The following is a 13,748-nucleotide window of genomic DNA, read 5'->3' as shown; positions in this document are numbered from 1 at the left end:
AGAGTCTTTGTATAAAAAGAGTGAATGATGGTGAATAACGGAAAAGAGGAGAATGGTTAAGGGGACGAGAATTTCTTCAACCACTAGCTTTTCTATTAAGCTAATCAATGATTTCTTTTAACCAGTTATGTATGTATGTATGTATGTATGTACGTACGTGTATAGTGAAGTCGATATATCAGATGTACACATACGCAATATAGAGGCATACAAAACTAAGTTTTCAAGCAAAACTGGAATTGGGTGGCTTAAGAGGAATTCCGTCGGCCCTTACGGCGATCACCCGCGGTAAGACCGGTTTGAAGAAAGTCGTCTGCTGCAGTTCAACGCGTGAGAACGTCTCGATGACTTGTCAGCGTTTTACTTCTTGACCATATTTTGAAAATTAATTTCTTACTCCCGCTAGTAAATACGTATAATGCATAAGCCTGCTGAATGCATACTGTTAGCTTGTCACTAACCGTTTAATGCACGATGTGCAAAGCACTTACCCGAGAGTCCTGATACTAATCGGAAATGTATGATCTACTTCCAGAATCATGCTACGCATATTTATTTTATGCGCATTGGCCGTTCTGGCAAAGGCACAATTCCAGCCTCAGCCTACAGGAAGAATTCTCGAACCACCTATACCCCGGCTTTGCGCGCAAAGTGAGTAAGACCTACAATTATATTACATCTTTGCACTGATTAGCAGTTGCCACGAAAGCCTCCGAATGAATGCCAGTTGAGAGAGCAATTATTTAAAAGATACAAGAAAAATTACATAGATTTTATGATGCATAATTTACTTAATTTACAATGACGCTGACTACTGAATTTTTTCTACTTCTTCGATAAATCGTCAGCGAAGTATGTACAGGATTGCATCCTATTCCTTCTACAATTCCTCTGTATATCGATAAAATATTATCCCCGCTATATTACGGACAGTTCGCAAAAAAAAAAAAAAAAAAACGCTTCCAACCGAGACACGCAAGTTATTTAAATAAAGCTAGTGACACATTTATGCGTACAAATATTATACCAAATAACGGTGAGCGGTTTAAGTACCGCTCGTTATTCGTCATTGTTATTATATGTGTGTAGGCACGTAAATGAATGAGCACAAGCTCCGATCTGTTTTTTCTTTTTCAACACGAAGAAATTTGTTGCTTTATGCAATGTGAACTTGACCGAAGTGATGACACCGAGACGTGTTTCTAGTATTGGTTACTATTATACAGTCCTTAACTATTTTCATTTTTTGCCGTAACCAAGAAATATAGTACTGGTGATTGCTGGAAAATATTTTATGTGACCATTCTGTAACTTTTAGCTCCTGCAGAACTGTATGGTGTAAATGTTACGTGACAAAGATGTAATTACTGAGTCGATCCTTATTTCTTCTCAGACGCCTCATTTCATTGACCTCGAAAATAAGCTTTGTGACTATAATCAGAAAATCTAGTATGTGATACTATTTCTTTTTCATTATAGTCTCTCGTACTATATTTTCTTGTAAGTATTACAATAATTTGAAGTTGGCTTTATTAGACCGAAAAAATTTAGTTATCCAAGCAAATAGATTAGAGGCCGTTCGATTTTATAGAAATCAGTTTTACAGGGCAAATGTTCCGCATAATATGTTCTACAGAAATTTTTCTACCCAATGGTTTTATATTTAATGGTTTTATAGTTTTACACATCCAACACAGTCAACACACACATAAATTTGGCAGAAATAATTTAAATTAAATTACATTGAATTAAATCGGATTAATTTATATCAAATTGTACGAAATTGACGATTAAATGTATGATTCTGACGATTCGATGATTGCTTTGAATGTGCGTTGTGTAAAACACAATCTGTAAAAAAATCTTATCTAGCAAAATATTGAGTAGAAAATTATTCTTTAGAATAATTTTCCTGTAGAATAATTCATGGAAGATTATCCATGATGTGAATCTCGAATACCTTTCTGTAGAAAAATATTCTGTAGATAAAATATCCTGTAGAAAAATATTTTGTACAAAAATATTCTGTAGAACAATTCTCCTGTAGAATAATTCGTGCAGGATTATTTCTGATGTAAATCTCTAATTCTTTTCTGTAGAAAAATATTTCTGTAGAAACGAGTCTGTAGAATATATTCGTGAAACATTTGCTCTATAGAACTGATTTCTCTATAGTCGAGCGCGTTCAATAGATTCAATGTTGCAATAGCCATAAAATTTTATAGTATTGACAACTCTACAAATCTCATTACATATAAGTTACTTGTGCCACAGTTTTTTATAATTGCAATAATATTTAAATCGTTATTCTAACGATACCCATTATGCCCAAATTTTCTAGTAACTAGACGAAATTAAATGTTACTTATTAAACACGCAACAATTGAATTTAAACCAGATTCGGAATATCGAGTACTGGAAAATACGTGTTCCGATCATATTTTTGAACGACGACTATGGAACAACGGCTGTGCACGTACCCGACTCTTATTGCCGGAGTTAGAAAGTTTGATAGTGACTTCAATGGCTCGCCATGTAATGAAATATTCCTGATAGAGAAAAGCGTTGATAAGTATTTTAAGCACGTACTGAACTGTACGTATCCAGCGAGACTCAAATTTTTCGCCTAAATTTGATCCCGCCTTCGACTTGGAGAAGCTGACACAGTAAATTTGGCACGTGCGCATTTATAAGTGGTATAAGTTTCTTTGAAAAATCAACAATGATTTTTTCTTTAACCCAGACCTCAGCACGAGGTCGAGAGCATCAGGCTGTTTACCTTGTAACGACGCGACGCAACGTGCAGGATAATATATCTCGCCGTGTGTGCCTATATGCAAATTCGTAGTTTCACTCAGTACCGGAGCTGGAGATGTAAAATTTTTTGAGTTGTGAACTGCCAGCCCTACGTGCGATTGCAAACGATATAACAATGATATACGGCGAAGCCGTTCGATATAGCAATTTTTAAATTTTTCTGACAAGCTATACACTTTTTTCAGAACATCCATTTTATGGATGAATTCTCCCCCAAATATTTTCCAACATACAACCTACAAATATCATATTCAAGAGCGGGAAATAATTATTGCTGTGCCTTTCAGCGATTATTAGATATTGACAGATCTGTTGCATGTACATGAAATACTAAAGGGTGCGACTCAAAATGGATAGATTTTCTTTACGCTGACGTTGCATAAGAAGAAAATTTGAACCACATGAAATAATAAATGGTGAAAAAACATTTGGTGAAGTATTTTTAAATTTGTGGAGTTGAAAATGAAACATATCGTTTTAGAAATCGGGTTATGTACGTTGATTATCATTACGATTTCTATACATTATTTCACCAAAATGCTTGTTAATAACAACAATAATTTCATGGACTCGTTTGTATTAGGTTTTTAAGATCATGTTCAGTATCATGGGAAAATGTACGCGCTCAATTGCTGGTAAAACTTGTTTTATATATCTTAGCAATTTTTTGTTACCAACAAAGTTCAGTTTTTATGATGCATGCAATTTTTGTGACGTTAGCTAGGCTTAGAAATCCTATAGCTGCAGATAGGAAAATTTCAAATATTCACAAGTAATTATTTCATCGCTTGGAATAAACATTTTCTCTCAGTATTCAATAGCCAAAGTCAGCCTACATTTCGAGGCATGGAGTTTCATGACTAATACAATAGGTGTCTAGAAATAACTCAAGACCACAATTGGATTTCTGAGCCTGATTTCACTTTTGAGAAAAGAATTTTACGGTTATATGATGAATCATTATACAGTTGTTCCAACAATTTGCGGTGAAGAATAAATCATGTGTTTATTCACTTGAAATTCCGTGACATTTGTTGGATTTAAGTGAATTATTTAATAAGGGAATTTAAGGGAATTATGCCTAAAAGAAAGAATATTACTGAATCCGCACTTAAAGGGACACGTCAGTGAAATTACAGCTTTTTCGATTGACGCGGAATTTTAACCATGAACAGAGTTTTATAGAACAAAGTATTTTTCTGTTCGTCCAAATTGCTTGTATTCATAATGTCACTAGACGTTTTTTGAAGCGGCATGAAATATTTGTGTTCTTCAAAAAGCTTTTTCCGAGGTCATTTTTCTCAGAAAACATTAAAGTAATTCCACAGATTTCCTGGTAGTGTAGCAAACCAAAAAGCTAGTATTCAATTTTCAATGTAACGAATAACTACCTAATTATGCTACTCAATCGCTGAAACAAGTGGAAATAAAAAAAGTCAATATCCAATGAATGTTTTAAAATTTATATTTCGCAAAGAAGTTCTAAAATAACATATTTCCAGGTGATTAAACTTTTTTTCAGCTGGAAAGAAAAGGTAATCATCACATTATAAATTGTGTACCAATTCCTTTATGCTATCAGAATGGTCAAAGATTTTTTCTAATACCTTGTAAAAAAAGGTGTAACGTAAGGAGCTTTTTCAACCATTCAAATTTTTGACATTGTTTTGCTCTACGTCAATATTTAGGAACTTTCTGAGTAACATAAATATAAGGAGAGAGAACAATACTTTTCATGGTATTTGTAATAATTTCATATTAATGAAAATCGTTTGCAGTTTCACTAACGTGCCCTCTTAATTCCGCCGTAACTTTTCTTGTGAGTCATAAATGGTTGGAAGTTCTATTATGAACGATACTGTGGTTTAGAAATGGAATGAATTTCAAACAAGTGTGTCACGATAATAGAAAACATTGGCATTCTTTTAAGCGGTCCAATAAAAGAATTGCGGTAACATTATTTGCATAATTTATAACTGGTGATGGAGACCTCATATTCAACTACAGACGTAGGATAATTGGCAATACCGTTGATTACAGAATGGATGGAGCGATTTGTATGAGAAAGTACTTTCACAGGTGCCATTATACAGTTTTACTATTTTGAATAAACCATTTCAAAATCTCCGAAACTAGGAAAGTTTCAGAAAAGTGTGTTGTACAAACAGTTTATGGTTCAGCGGGTAATGAATCACAGTATTCGTTTCACGTTGCAATGCCCTGGTAGATACGCACGTTTCTGAATCCAGGATAGGGTACTGTTTCCTCATTTCCGTTTTTTTCACAAGTTCGCCATTCTTCCATGCAATCTTGGAACCGCGTAATTAAAATATTGTAAATTTTCCATTCCATTTTCCGATGTGCGGTTAACGGAGCGTAATACAAATTTTCGTGCTTTGAAACATATTATAATTTATGTAACGCACCTATACAGTTTCCAAGATACTCATTCGTTATTTTTGAAGTAGGATACGCTGTATTACATTTAGAAAAAAAACCTATGATTTAATTTTGATTTCACATCACTGCAAGCGGAATTTGTTTCCATGTGAAACATTAGCTTAAGAATGGCGTACTATGTACCATGAATATTTAAATCGTAAGTAAGTCATACATCACGATATTATAGTAATAATAATTTTGACGTTTTATAATAACCATTGCCATACATATAGTATGAACTTAGATGAAATACGGAAGAATGTGATCGGTATATAGAAAGAGATAACGACTTATGGTGGCCAAACTCTGTTCCTTTCTAATCAGTAGTATAGTAAAGTATTTGTCCATCGCGGTATTTTCGATTATAATATGTATTCAGTTATTGCTATCGTTTGGTAGTGGATTGATGATAAACGCCGTTGCCGCGGTGAATGAAAGTCAAAGGCTTACGTAGAGTTCAGGCAATAAGTATACGTATGCGTCCACTAGTCGACACTATTAGTACACTATTGTATTCTAGCAGGGTGGCCACCCGTCTGGAAAACCGGGAAAACCGGGAAATGTCAGGGAATTTTGTATGTCAGGGAAAAGTCAGGGAAATGTCAGGGAATTTTTTGGTTGGTCAGGGACTTTTTATAGAACTCACGGATTTCAAAAGCCTTGTCCATAAAATTGAGATGCTATCACCGCATCATTACAATTTTTCTTCTCTTCTTATTGACGATTATAAGCTTAGTTGTTGATTGTCACATGAATTCAGTAGTACGAGCAGACATCGGTCTGATTTATCTATGGCCGTCACTGCGTGTGGAGACGCACGTTCACCGACGCCTAATAGTCTAGAAAAAACGAAGCCTAAATTTTTTGGCAATAACTCAAAAAGTAAAAGCGCTAGCGAAAATTTTAAAAAGATTCTTAAAGAGAAGGAAATTTCCAATAAAAAAGTACGAGCACCCGGAATTCTATCTTCAGTATTAGTAATTTTAATTTAACGCTGAACATAGGGCTCTGCGCAACTGTTACGGCATAGACGCGCCGCGTCTAGACAGTACACCGCATAAAATAATTGTTTTGCTGTATTAGATATCAATTTAAAAATTTGGATAAATTGTGGTGTATTCTTAACACTTAAAAGAAAAATGTCCCGTTGGAAAAAAATTTTTAAGAGTATTTTTCAAAAAGTTACACATTCGTTCATTAGTCATAATCCTTCGAACCTCGATTTTCGTTGAAAACAGCATAAATGTTCAATAATAGCTCTAAAAATATTTCGCTTTTTGGATCCCCTTCTTAAATATATAGTTAACACGACCACAGAAATGGAAATTTTAATTTTTTGTCAACTTTCAAAAATCATAATAAACGGAATAAACAACTTTTAAAAACTTTTATAACTTTAATATATTTGGCCATACTTTACTTAGGTTACTATAGTTTTTAGTGATTTCTGCACAAATTGTGCATCAAAATGTTAGGGAAAAATAATGATTTTAGTCAGGGAAAACCGGGAAATGTCAGGGAATTCCGTGAGCGGAATTGAGTGGCCACCCTGTCTAGGGACCCCTGTACGCTTCGCATGCTAATCCCCTTTTCGACAAAGCTTTTCGACATTGCGTCATCTGCAGCTTCCTCACGTCAGTAATACGTGACTTTGATAATGATAAAAGAGTAATAATTTGCGCAGTGGACAAAGACTGACTAGCACCCTCTTAATATTAAATAATTGTTTTTCTTACCATTTCTACATTCTTCAAATTCGTTATCCTACGACACTAATTGTCCATTTCCCAGTAACTAGACATGCGTAGAACGTCTGTTTGAGTTGAACGTAGATGTAAAAAATCCTGTACAACACTTGTAATGCACATTTTTAATTCAAGATATGTGGGGACGCTGAGCCCAGGGTTGACCTGTTCGCTGCTCAAATGAATTCAAATGAGTATACGGGTGATTTTGCTACACAGCACTTATTGCAACGCTTACTGACAGTTATCCGAATTTAAAATCAACTCAGTATATAGTAAAATAATGCAGTTTCTTCCTTACCCCTCACCGTCGATGCTGCCGAACCAAAGTGCATACGCAGTCATTGAATATTTTCGATCAAAGCTTACGTTGACTCAAAAATATATTCGGTCAGCGATGCTTACTTCTGTGTGTTTTCACAACTCCCGCTAACGGACCCAACGCAACATGGCTGCTTACCCCTTCTATTATAAACATACTCGGTCCGGCGGTATGCTAAAATAACGTCACCGGTCCTAATCGGACCGAATGTGGCTGACCCGATGGTCTACGAAATGCAACAAATGCAGCCAATCTTGCAATAAAAACTATTTCGTAATGCGGGCGCAGGTTCGTAAGCTGACTCATTCGCAGCCGAAGTTTACAATAGCGTCCGTGAAGTACCTCACTCTCGTCGGCGGACCGCCGGACCGAGTAGAGATTATGAACCCACCCATAATAGAAACCACGGCACACATTTTGTATGCAGGCCTGGAAATGCTAGGTGCGGGTGGGAGAGACCATCATATTCATATTAGGTTTGTCGTTCGTACTCTGGCTGTTGAAAGCACTGAGAGATAGGAGTGTTTAGAAAAAAACCGCTGTAGCCTTATGTTCGGTATCTATCAAGAGGCTGTCAATTACAGTTTCAGTCTTAATAATATAAATATAAAATAGCAATGCCGACTGTTAACCAATAATTAAGTAATTAATAAAAAGCAAATTTCGGTAAAGATAATAAGTACCTGTATTTAATCAACCCCTATAACTTGGTAAAACTAATTGTGCAGTTTTTACGTAGATTGTTAGAAAAGACCGAACTTACAATTTACTCGATCACACAATGTACCGTTAATTCTAATTCTTCATGATAAAATATCAAAACACATGAATATAGCACATCTCACCCTTGTGGTGAACTTCGTGGCCGTTGATGAGACTATTAATTTGGACTCGATATACTTTTCCTAATGTCGATATTTTTGAAGTTGCATGAGGTTAAAATTTAGCATACGCCCTCAGAGCCCAAAACATGCTCTCATTGAGACGATGATATTTTCGGTCCCCTTTATGCTACAGAATTCATCTTTCAAAATACACTCCATTATATATTCATTCAATTTGGTAACAGGTCATTCGTTTTCAGCAAATATAGTATTTAATCGTGATTTGCAAGGGGGAAATATACCTAAAAAATCACGAAAAAAACTGATATCGAACTTCTTGACAAGTTTTCGAAAAATCTATGGAATTTCAAAGTGCAACTTTGACAGAAACTATCTCATAACCGCGAGTCAATGCATCTCTGATGGCGCGCATTGGTGCTTTATTACGATGTTGTAAAACTGGATATTTCTGAATATTCTGAGAATGCGACGGATCCTGCATGGCGTAGAGCAACCATATAATCATACACCGTCGAAATATTAACTCGAATATTACGAAAATAAGAATTTGTAAATTTGTTTTGCGTTTCACAAGAAGCTTGAAGATGACCGATTTAGTTTAAAAAATTTTTTTGCGTTTTTTGTATCTGAATATTTATTTTCACTAATGTGGAATACATTTTTTGAACCGTACACTCGAGATCTGAGATCAATATCATTGAAAACGAATTGAAGCAAACAAAAATTCAAATTTTTTTAATTTAAGATGCTGGAAAACAGTAACTACAACGCTTTTTTTTTACTACTAATTGTAAGTGACGTGTTTGGAAAAAGTATTCAATTGTTTTTATACGAAATAAATTTACGTTTCAGGGACGATTCACGAACGCTTCAATGGAAAAGGCTACTATTTCTCCTGGGCAGATTCACGAACGGCTGGTCAAGAAATCGATTGGTTGGCCGCTAGGAACTTCTGTAGACAACGGTGTATGGACGCAGTATCTCTGGAAACATCTGCTGAAAATGAGTTTATCAAGAGCCGCATTGTGCAGAGTGCGTTTCAATTTCAAATAGTTATACTATGAAACAAGATTAAGTTTAATTTTAATAAATGAAAACTGCTGATTAAAATAAGGTAGAATAGAAAAACAGTAGAAGAATGCACTGAATGTCGTAGCAAATGGATTCTCAACACTTACAAAAATTTTTGTCGTAGTTATATATTTCCTTTCCTTTTATTTTAGATAACATCAAATATATATGGACTTCTGGGCGCCTTTGCGATTTCAAAGGATGCGACAGGCCGGATCTGCAGCCGCCAAATATTAATGGATGGTTCTGGACTGCCGAACTTCAAAAGCTGGCACCAACAACTGACCGCAATCAAAACGACTGGTCTCCAAGTGGCGGGTAAGTTTTGGAAAACGTTTTAGGGCCAAAAACCCGTCAACAGAATTAAATATTAGATAATGGTTTACTGACTAACATAAAATCAGCATTTTCTTTTTTGCTCGTTTCATACTAATTGTAGACATCAAAAGTAAGCCTACAGATCGGAAAAAATTGTTTATGAAAATAATGGGAGTATACTGTTCTGTTCACTTCGAAAATAACCCTTACTCTGTCACATGATTTCCAGTATGAGGGTCTTACCCTTATTTGGGCTATTTTCAGTGCTCCTAAAAATTCTGAAAAATTCATGCTTGTTCTTTTGCGACCTCTATTTGAAAATTCATTATTTAGTTTACTTAATTATTTATTTAAAAAAAAATTTCAATAACAAAGTATCCAAAGAAATTGAAATATTTCGCGTTTTTTCCAAAAATTCCCATTTTTCAACATAATAATTAAATTAAAGGGGGTCAAGGGCAAAGTGAAATTAAATAATTATACTTCCAAGAAAAAATGTAAAGTTATTTATTTATTTATTTATAATTTTTCATCAATTATACAACAATTATACAAATCTTTTCTTCTCTTGATTCTTCTGAGCCATTCCTGGGTAAAAATTCACATATTATACACATTGTTTACGATGAAGTAAGTGAAAAGAACAGTAAAAGCCAAAAATCGCAACCGTGACGTTTCACAAACGTCAATTGTCACTTGGGGTCTTTTATGCCTTCTGGAAATATCAATAGCTTCGTAATCGGCGAAGGTCGCACGTACACTGTTCTCTCTTATGCACGCTGTCAGATCGCCGCCGCTTTTTTTTACTTAAAAGGAAGAAAGCCGCTCACCTTTGTCTTTACAAAATATACACACAACAAGAAATCATGCGAGCACGAAAGACCCCATGTGACAGGGTAAAGGATAGCAATCAATTACACGTATTGGTAGACATGGCAATGTTTAATTATACGATGAATCAAGTGTTCTTGTATAAATTTTACAAAAGCACATGTTGTTTGTGTCTGTACAGGGTAGCTGGGGTATAATTCATGATCCTATAAAATTATTGTTGTTAAATATTTATTCTATATGTTGTTTCTCAACAGAATTGGCAAACCCCAACCAGACAACCGTGAGGCGCTTCAAGGGGGAGCACCTGAAAACTGCTTGGCAGTATTGAATCAATTTTACAACGACGGAGTGAACTGGCACGATGTAGCATGTCATCATAAGAAGTCTTGGGTTTGCGAAGAAAATGATTCACTGTTGAAATATGTACGTTTCATTAATCCCAATCTTCGTGTTTAACTATATGCATTGTTTATTACCAAGCGAGAATTTAGTTTTACAATTTCAATATCACCGTTATAAGCGAAGTGACTGAATAGTATGTATGTTGGCTATATATTTATTGCGTAAAGTAACCCCGGCGACTCTCGAACCATTTCACTTTTTTTTAATAATGCAAAAATGACGGTAATTTTCGCAATTCAAACGAGAGTTGGCGGCATTATAGACTAACGTATCGAAGCTTGCAATCAGAGACAGTATTTATGTTGCACGAGTACATTTTCATTACCTCTGTTGTACACTAACATGAACGAATGTAAATGTTTCAAATATATTCACCGTACGTGACTCATTAAATGCAGTTTTACTCCAATTACTCATTCCTCAGCAGTATATTCCAAGATCCTAGGTATTACGAAGAGCCCAGGGCTAAATGACGACGCAGAACAACTGAGCATCTCAATGTTTGAGCCAATCGGCACTAAAATGATGATTGCAGTTACAGACTGTATAAGGTTCGGTTTAATCCCTATCATCCCCCTGACACTCACCTGTGCTCGTATACTAAAAAATTGTACGCGTTTTGTCCCCGTTTTTTAGTTTCTCTATGTGGCGCTCGTAGACTTCTGACACGCTCGCTGCCCTCGCTGACCGCGCGCAAGCTTGTCAGACAACTACCAGCGCCACTAGTGGTGGAAATTGGCGGCAGAATCGAGGGACATTTTGCGAACCACTTTTAGCAGTGTGTGTCAGGGGGCTGGTCCCTATGTTCGTAGTTTAGTCGCAGCCACAGAGCATTAAATAGGAGCACAATCTTGGTTGGGTATCGAGTCGAAAAGTGGTTCTAAAAAAATCTGCCGGGCGGTAGCGCTGTGATCGGCGCAGACCCTCAATATCCGTAGTAGACGGAAAATACAAACCCGGAAATGAAGTCGACGCGATTTATATATAAAACCAACCAAATTGAACATAATGGTCCACCCAGGAGAAATTTGCTCAAAGTCATCTACTAAAATTGGACTGTGACGTAGGCGCTTGACGGACAATATATACCCTTAATGCTCCGTGGCTCCGTGCCTCCAACGCACGGTCTTATAGACAGGTGGGCACTCCGGCTGTAAAACCGTGCTCGAAAATGAAACCGATGTTGTGAATTTTCGCTGCTAGCGCTAGTGAGGAAGAGGCCTACTTAGGCCGTGTTCGTAAATTGACTGCCAGTACTAAAAATTCCCTAGGACAGAGCTGTCCATGAACTTGGCAGCGCAAAAGAGATAAAAGATTGCTGACAGTACTGTGGCGCCCCAGTCGGTCCCGCCAAGTAACACGCCTCCGGCCCCCTCGGCGAGTGCGTCGCGACGGAAACCAAGGAAGCAGTCTCTGATGCCGCGCTCGGATGAGTGAGCGCCGCCATGCTCGAGTGAGCGCCGCCATGTTCGAGGGAGAACGCTATTGGCCACGAACGAAGAGAGACACGCTTCACGCCACAGCTCTAGCGACCACGCTAACACACTCGAGCAGTGATCATTGTAAAATAAGAGTTATACGAGTCCAAGTTGTTCTTTCGTTTAAATAAAAGTTCATTATTACTTTCATAATAAAACGGAGTGTGTGTGTAAAGTTGAGTACCCGTCCCTCACACTAACTCCCTTAGTACTGTCAGTCAATTTTCGAACACGGCCTCAATACGTATACACCGGCCTCGGAGACTGCAGCGCTCCGGTCTTTGGTGCACAAATTGAGAAACACAGGCTTCAAGACGGTCACGCTGCGTTATATGGGAAGGGGCTTGGAGTGCCCAGACCTGTCCATAAGACCGTGCTCCAACACCAACGCGGAAACCGCTATTTGCAAATTGTATTCAACATGGCTGCTATGCCGGACGCGGAGGGCTTGGAACGATCGGAATGCCACCTAGATGCTATATGAAAAAAGGTACCATATTCGTGGTCACAGATTGTGCTTCTCTTTAATGCTCCGTGGACGCAGTCTTCGCAAGAGTTTGTGGATAATTTAAAGGCTTAGAGCATATATTACTGAAAGTAGCCTCGCGTATACAGAAAGTTTGGCGGAAGAGTGAAATAGAGCAGTTATGCCATGTACAGCCTGTGTCTGTCGCTCTACAACCTGGTTGGCCGATACGTTTCCTCCCAGCTAATCAAGTGCAGAATGAGAAAGACGAAGTATCCAGTGTGACGTCGGTAAAGTACCTGGTGAAAATTTCCAGATGCTAGACACTGGAATCGTTCACACAGCTGCAGTGCGACTCACACCAGTAGTTCGGGTCACCATTTACCGAATAAAGTATTGAACTACACCGGAAAACGGTCATTCTATCGCTATAATCGAACGAACCGAGGAAGGAGTAATTGTTGGATGAAAGATTTAAATTGGCTTACCTTTTGAGAATAATCTGGATATGATGAATTGCAGCGCAGATTGGTGAGAGGAATTAACGGAATGACTGATTTGGATGTAATATTTGAATGCTTTCATAAACTTGAATTTATTTTGTAGATTCATATTTCAAGTCACAAAAATGGGATTACAAGTTGGTAGATTTTAAATTGATATAATAAAAATGGAGCTGGAAGCTCGCTAGAGTTTTAGACAGAGTAACTTCTTAGGAAAAGTTTAAATGCAAAAGGCAAAAAGATTTTACCGCGAGACTGTACCGGGAAAAGATAACGAATCTAGTAGTAGAAACCAAAAGAACGATCCGATGATCGGTCGTTGTTTTTATGGGTATCGATCTTTGCGCAGAACGATCCCCTTTTTTAGCTTTTGTCAACTTCTGCGCACCTTCCCCCCTTTTCTAAGAATTAAAATTAGGGCACGACATTTTCGCCGCATGTTCGCTCTTGCTCTTAGCTCTTTACCATATTGCAAGCTTTTTCATATATGGTATAACGCTGTGTT

The 13,748-nt window shown here is 37.0% G+C and overlaps 1 protein-coding gene across 1 annotated transcript; it reads left to right on the top strand.

Annotated features, from left to right (window-relative positions):
- Positions 1 to 503: 503 nt before the first annotated feature.
- Positions 504 to 11,189, top strand: LOC124306087 (uncharacterized). Its single transcript, XM_046766248.1, has 4 exons — positions 504 to 651; positions 9,024 to 9,203; positions 9,395 to 9,560; positions 10,649 to 11,189. The coding sequence occupies exons 1-4, from the start codon at positions 540 to 542 to the stop codon at positions 10,848 to 10,850; spliced, it is 660 nt and encodes a 219-aa protein (XP_046622204.1). The 5' UTR covers positions 504 to 539; the 3' UTR covers positions 10,851 to 11,189.
- Positions 11,190 to 13,748: the final 2,559 nt, after the last annotated feature.

Source organism: Neodiprion virginianus, chromosome 5, assembly GCF_021901495.1.
Source record: "Neodiprion virginianus isolate iyNeoVirg1 chromosome 5, iyNeoVirg1.1, whole genome shotgun sequence".
Taxonomy (NCBI): Eukaryota; Metazoa; Arthropoda; class Insecta; order Hymenoptera; family Diprionidae; genus Neodiprion; species Neodiprion virginianus.
This window is presented reverse-complemented; position numbering and strand designations above follow the sequence as displayed.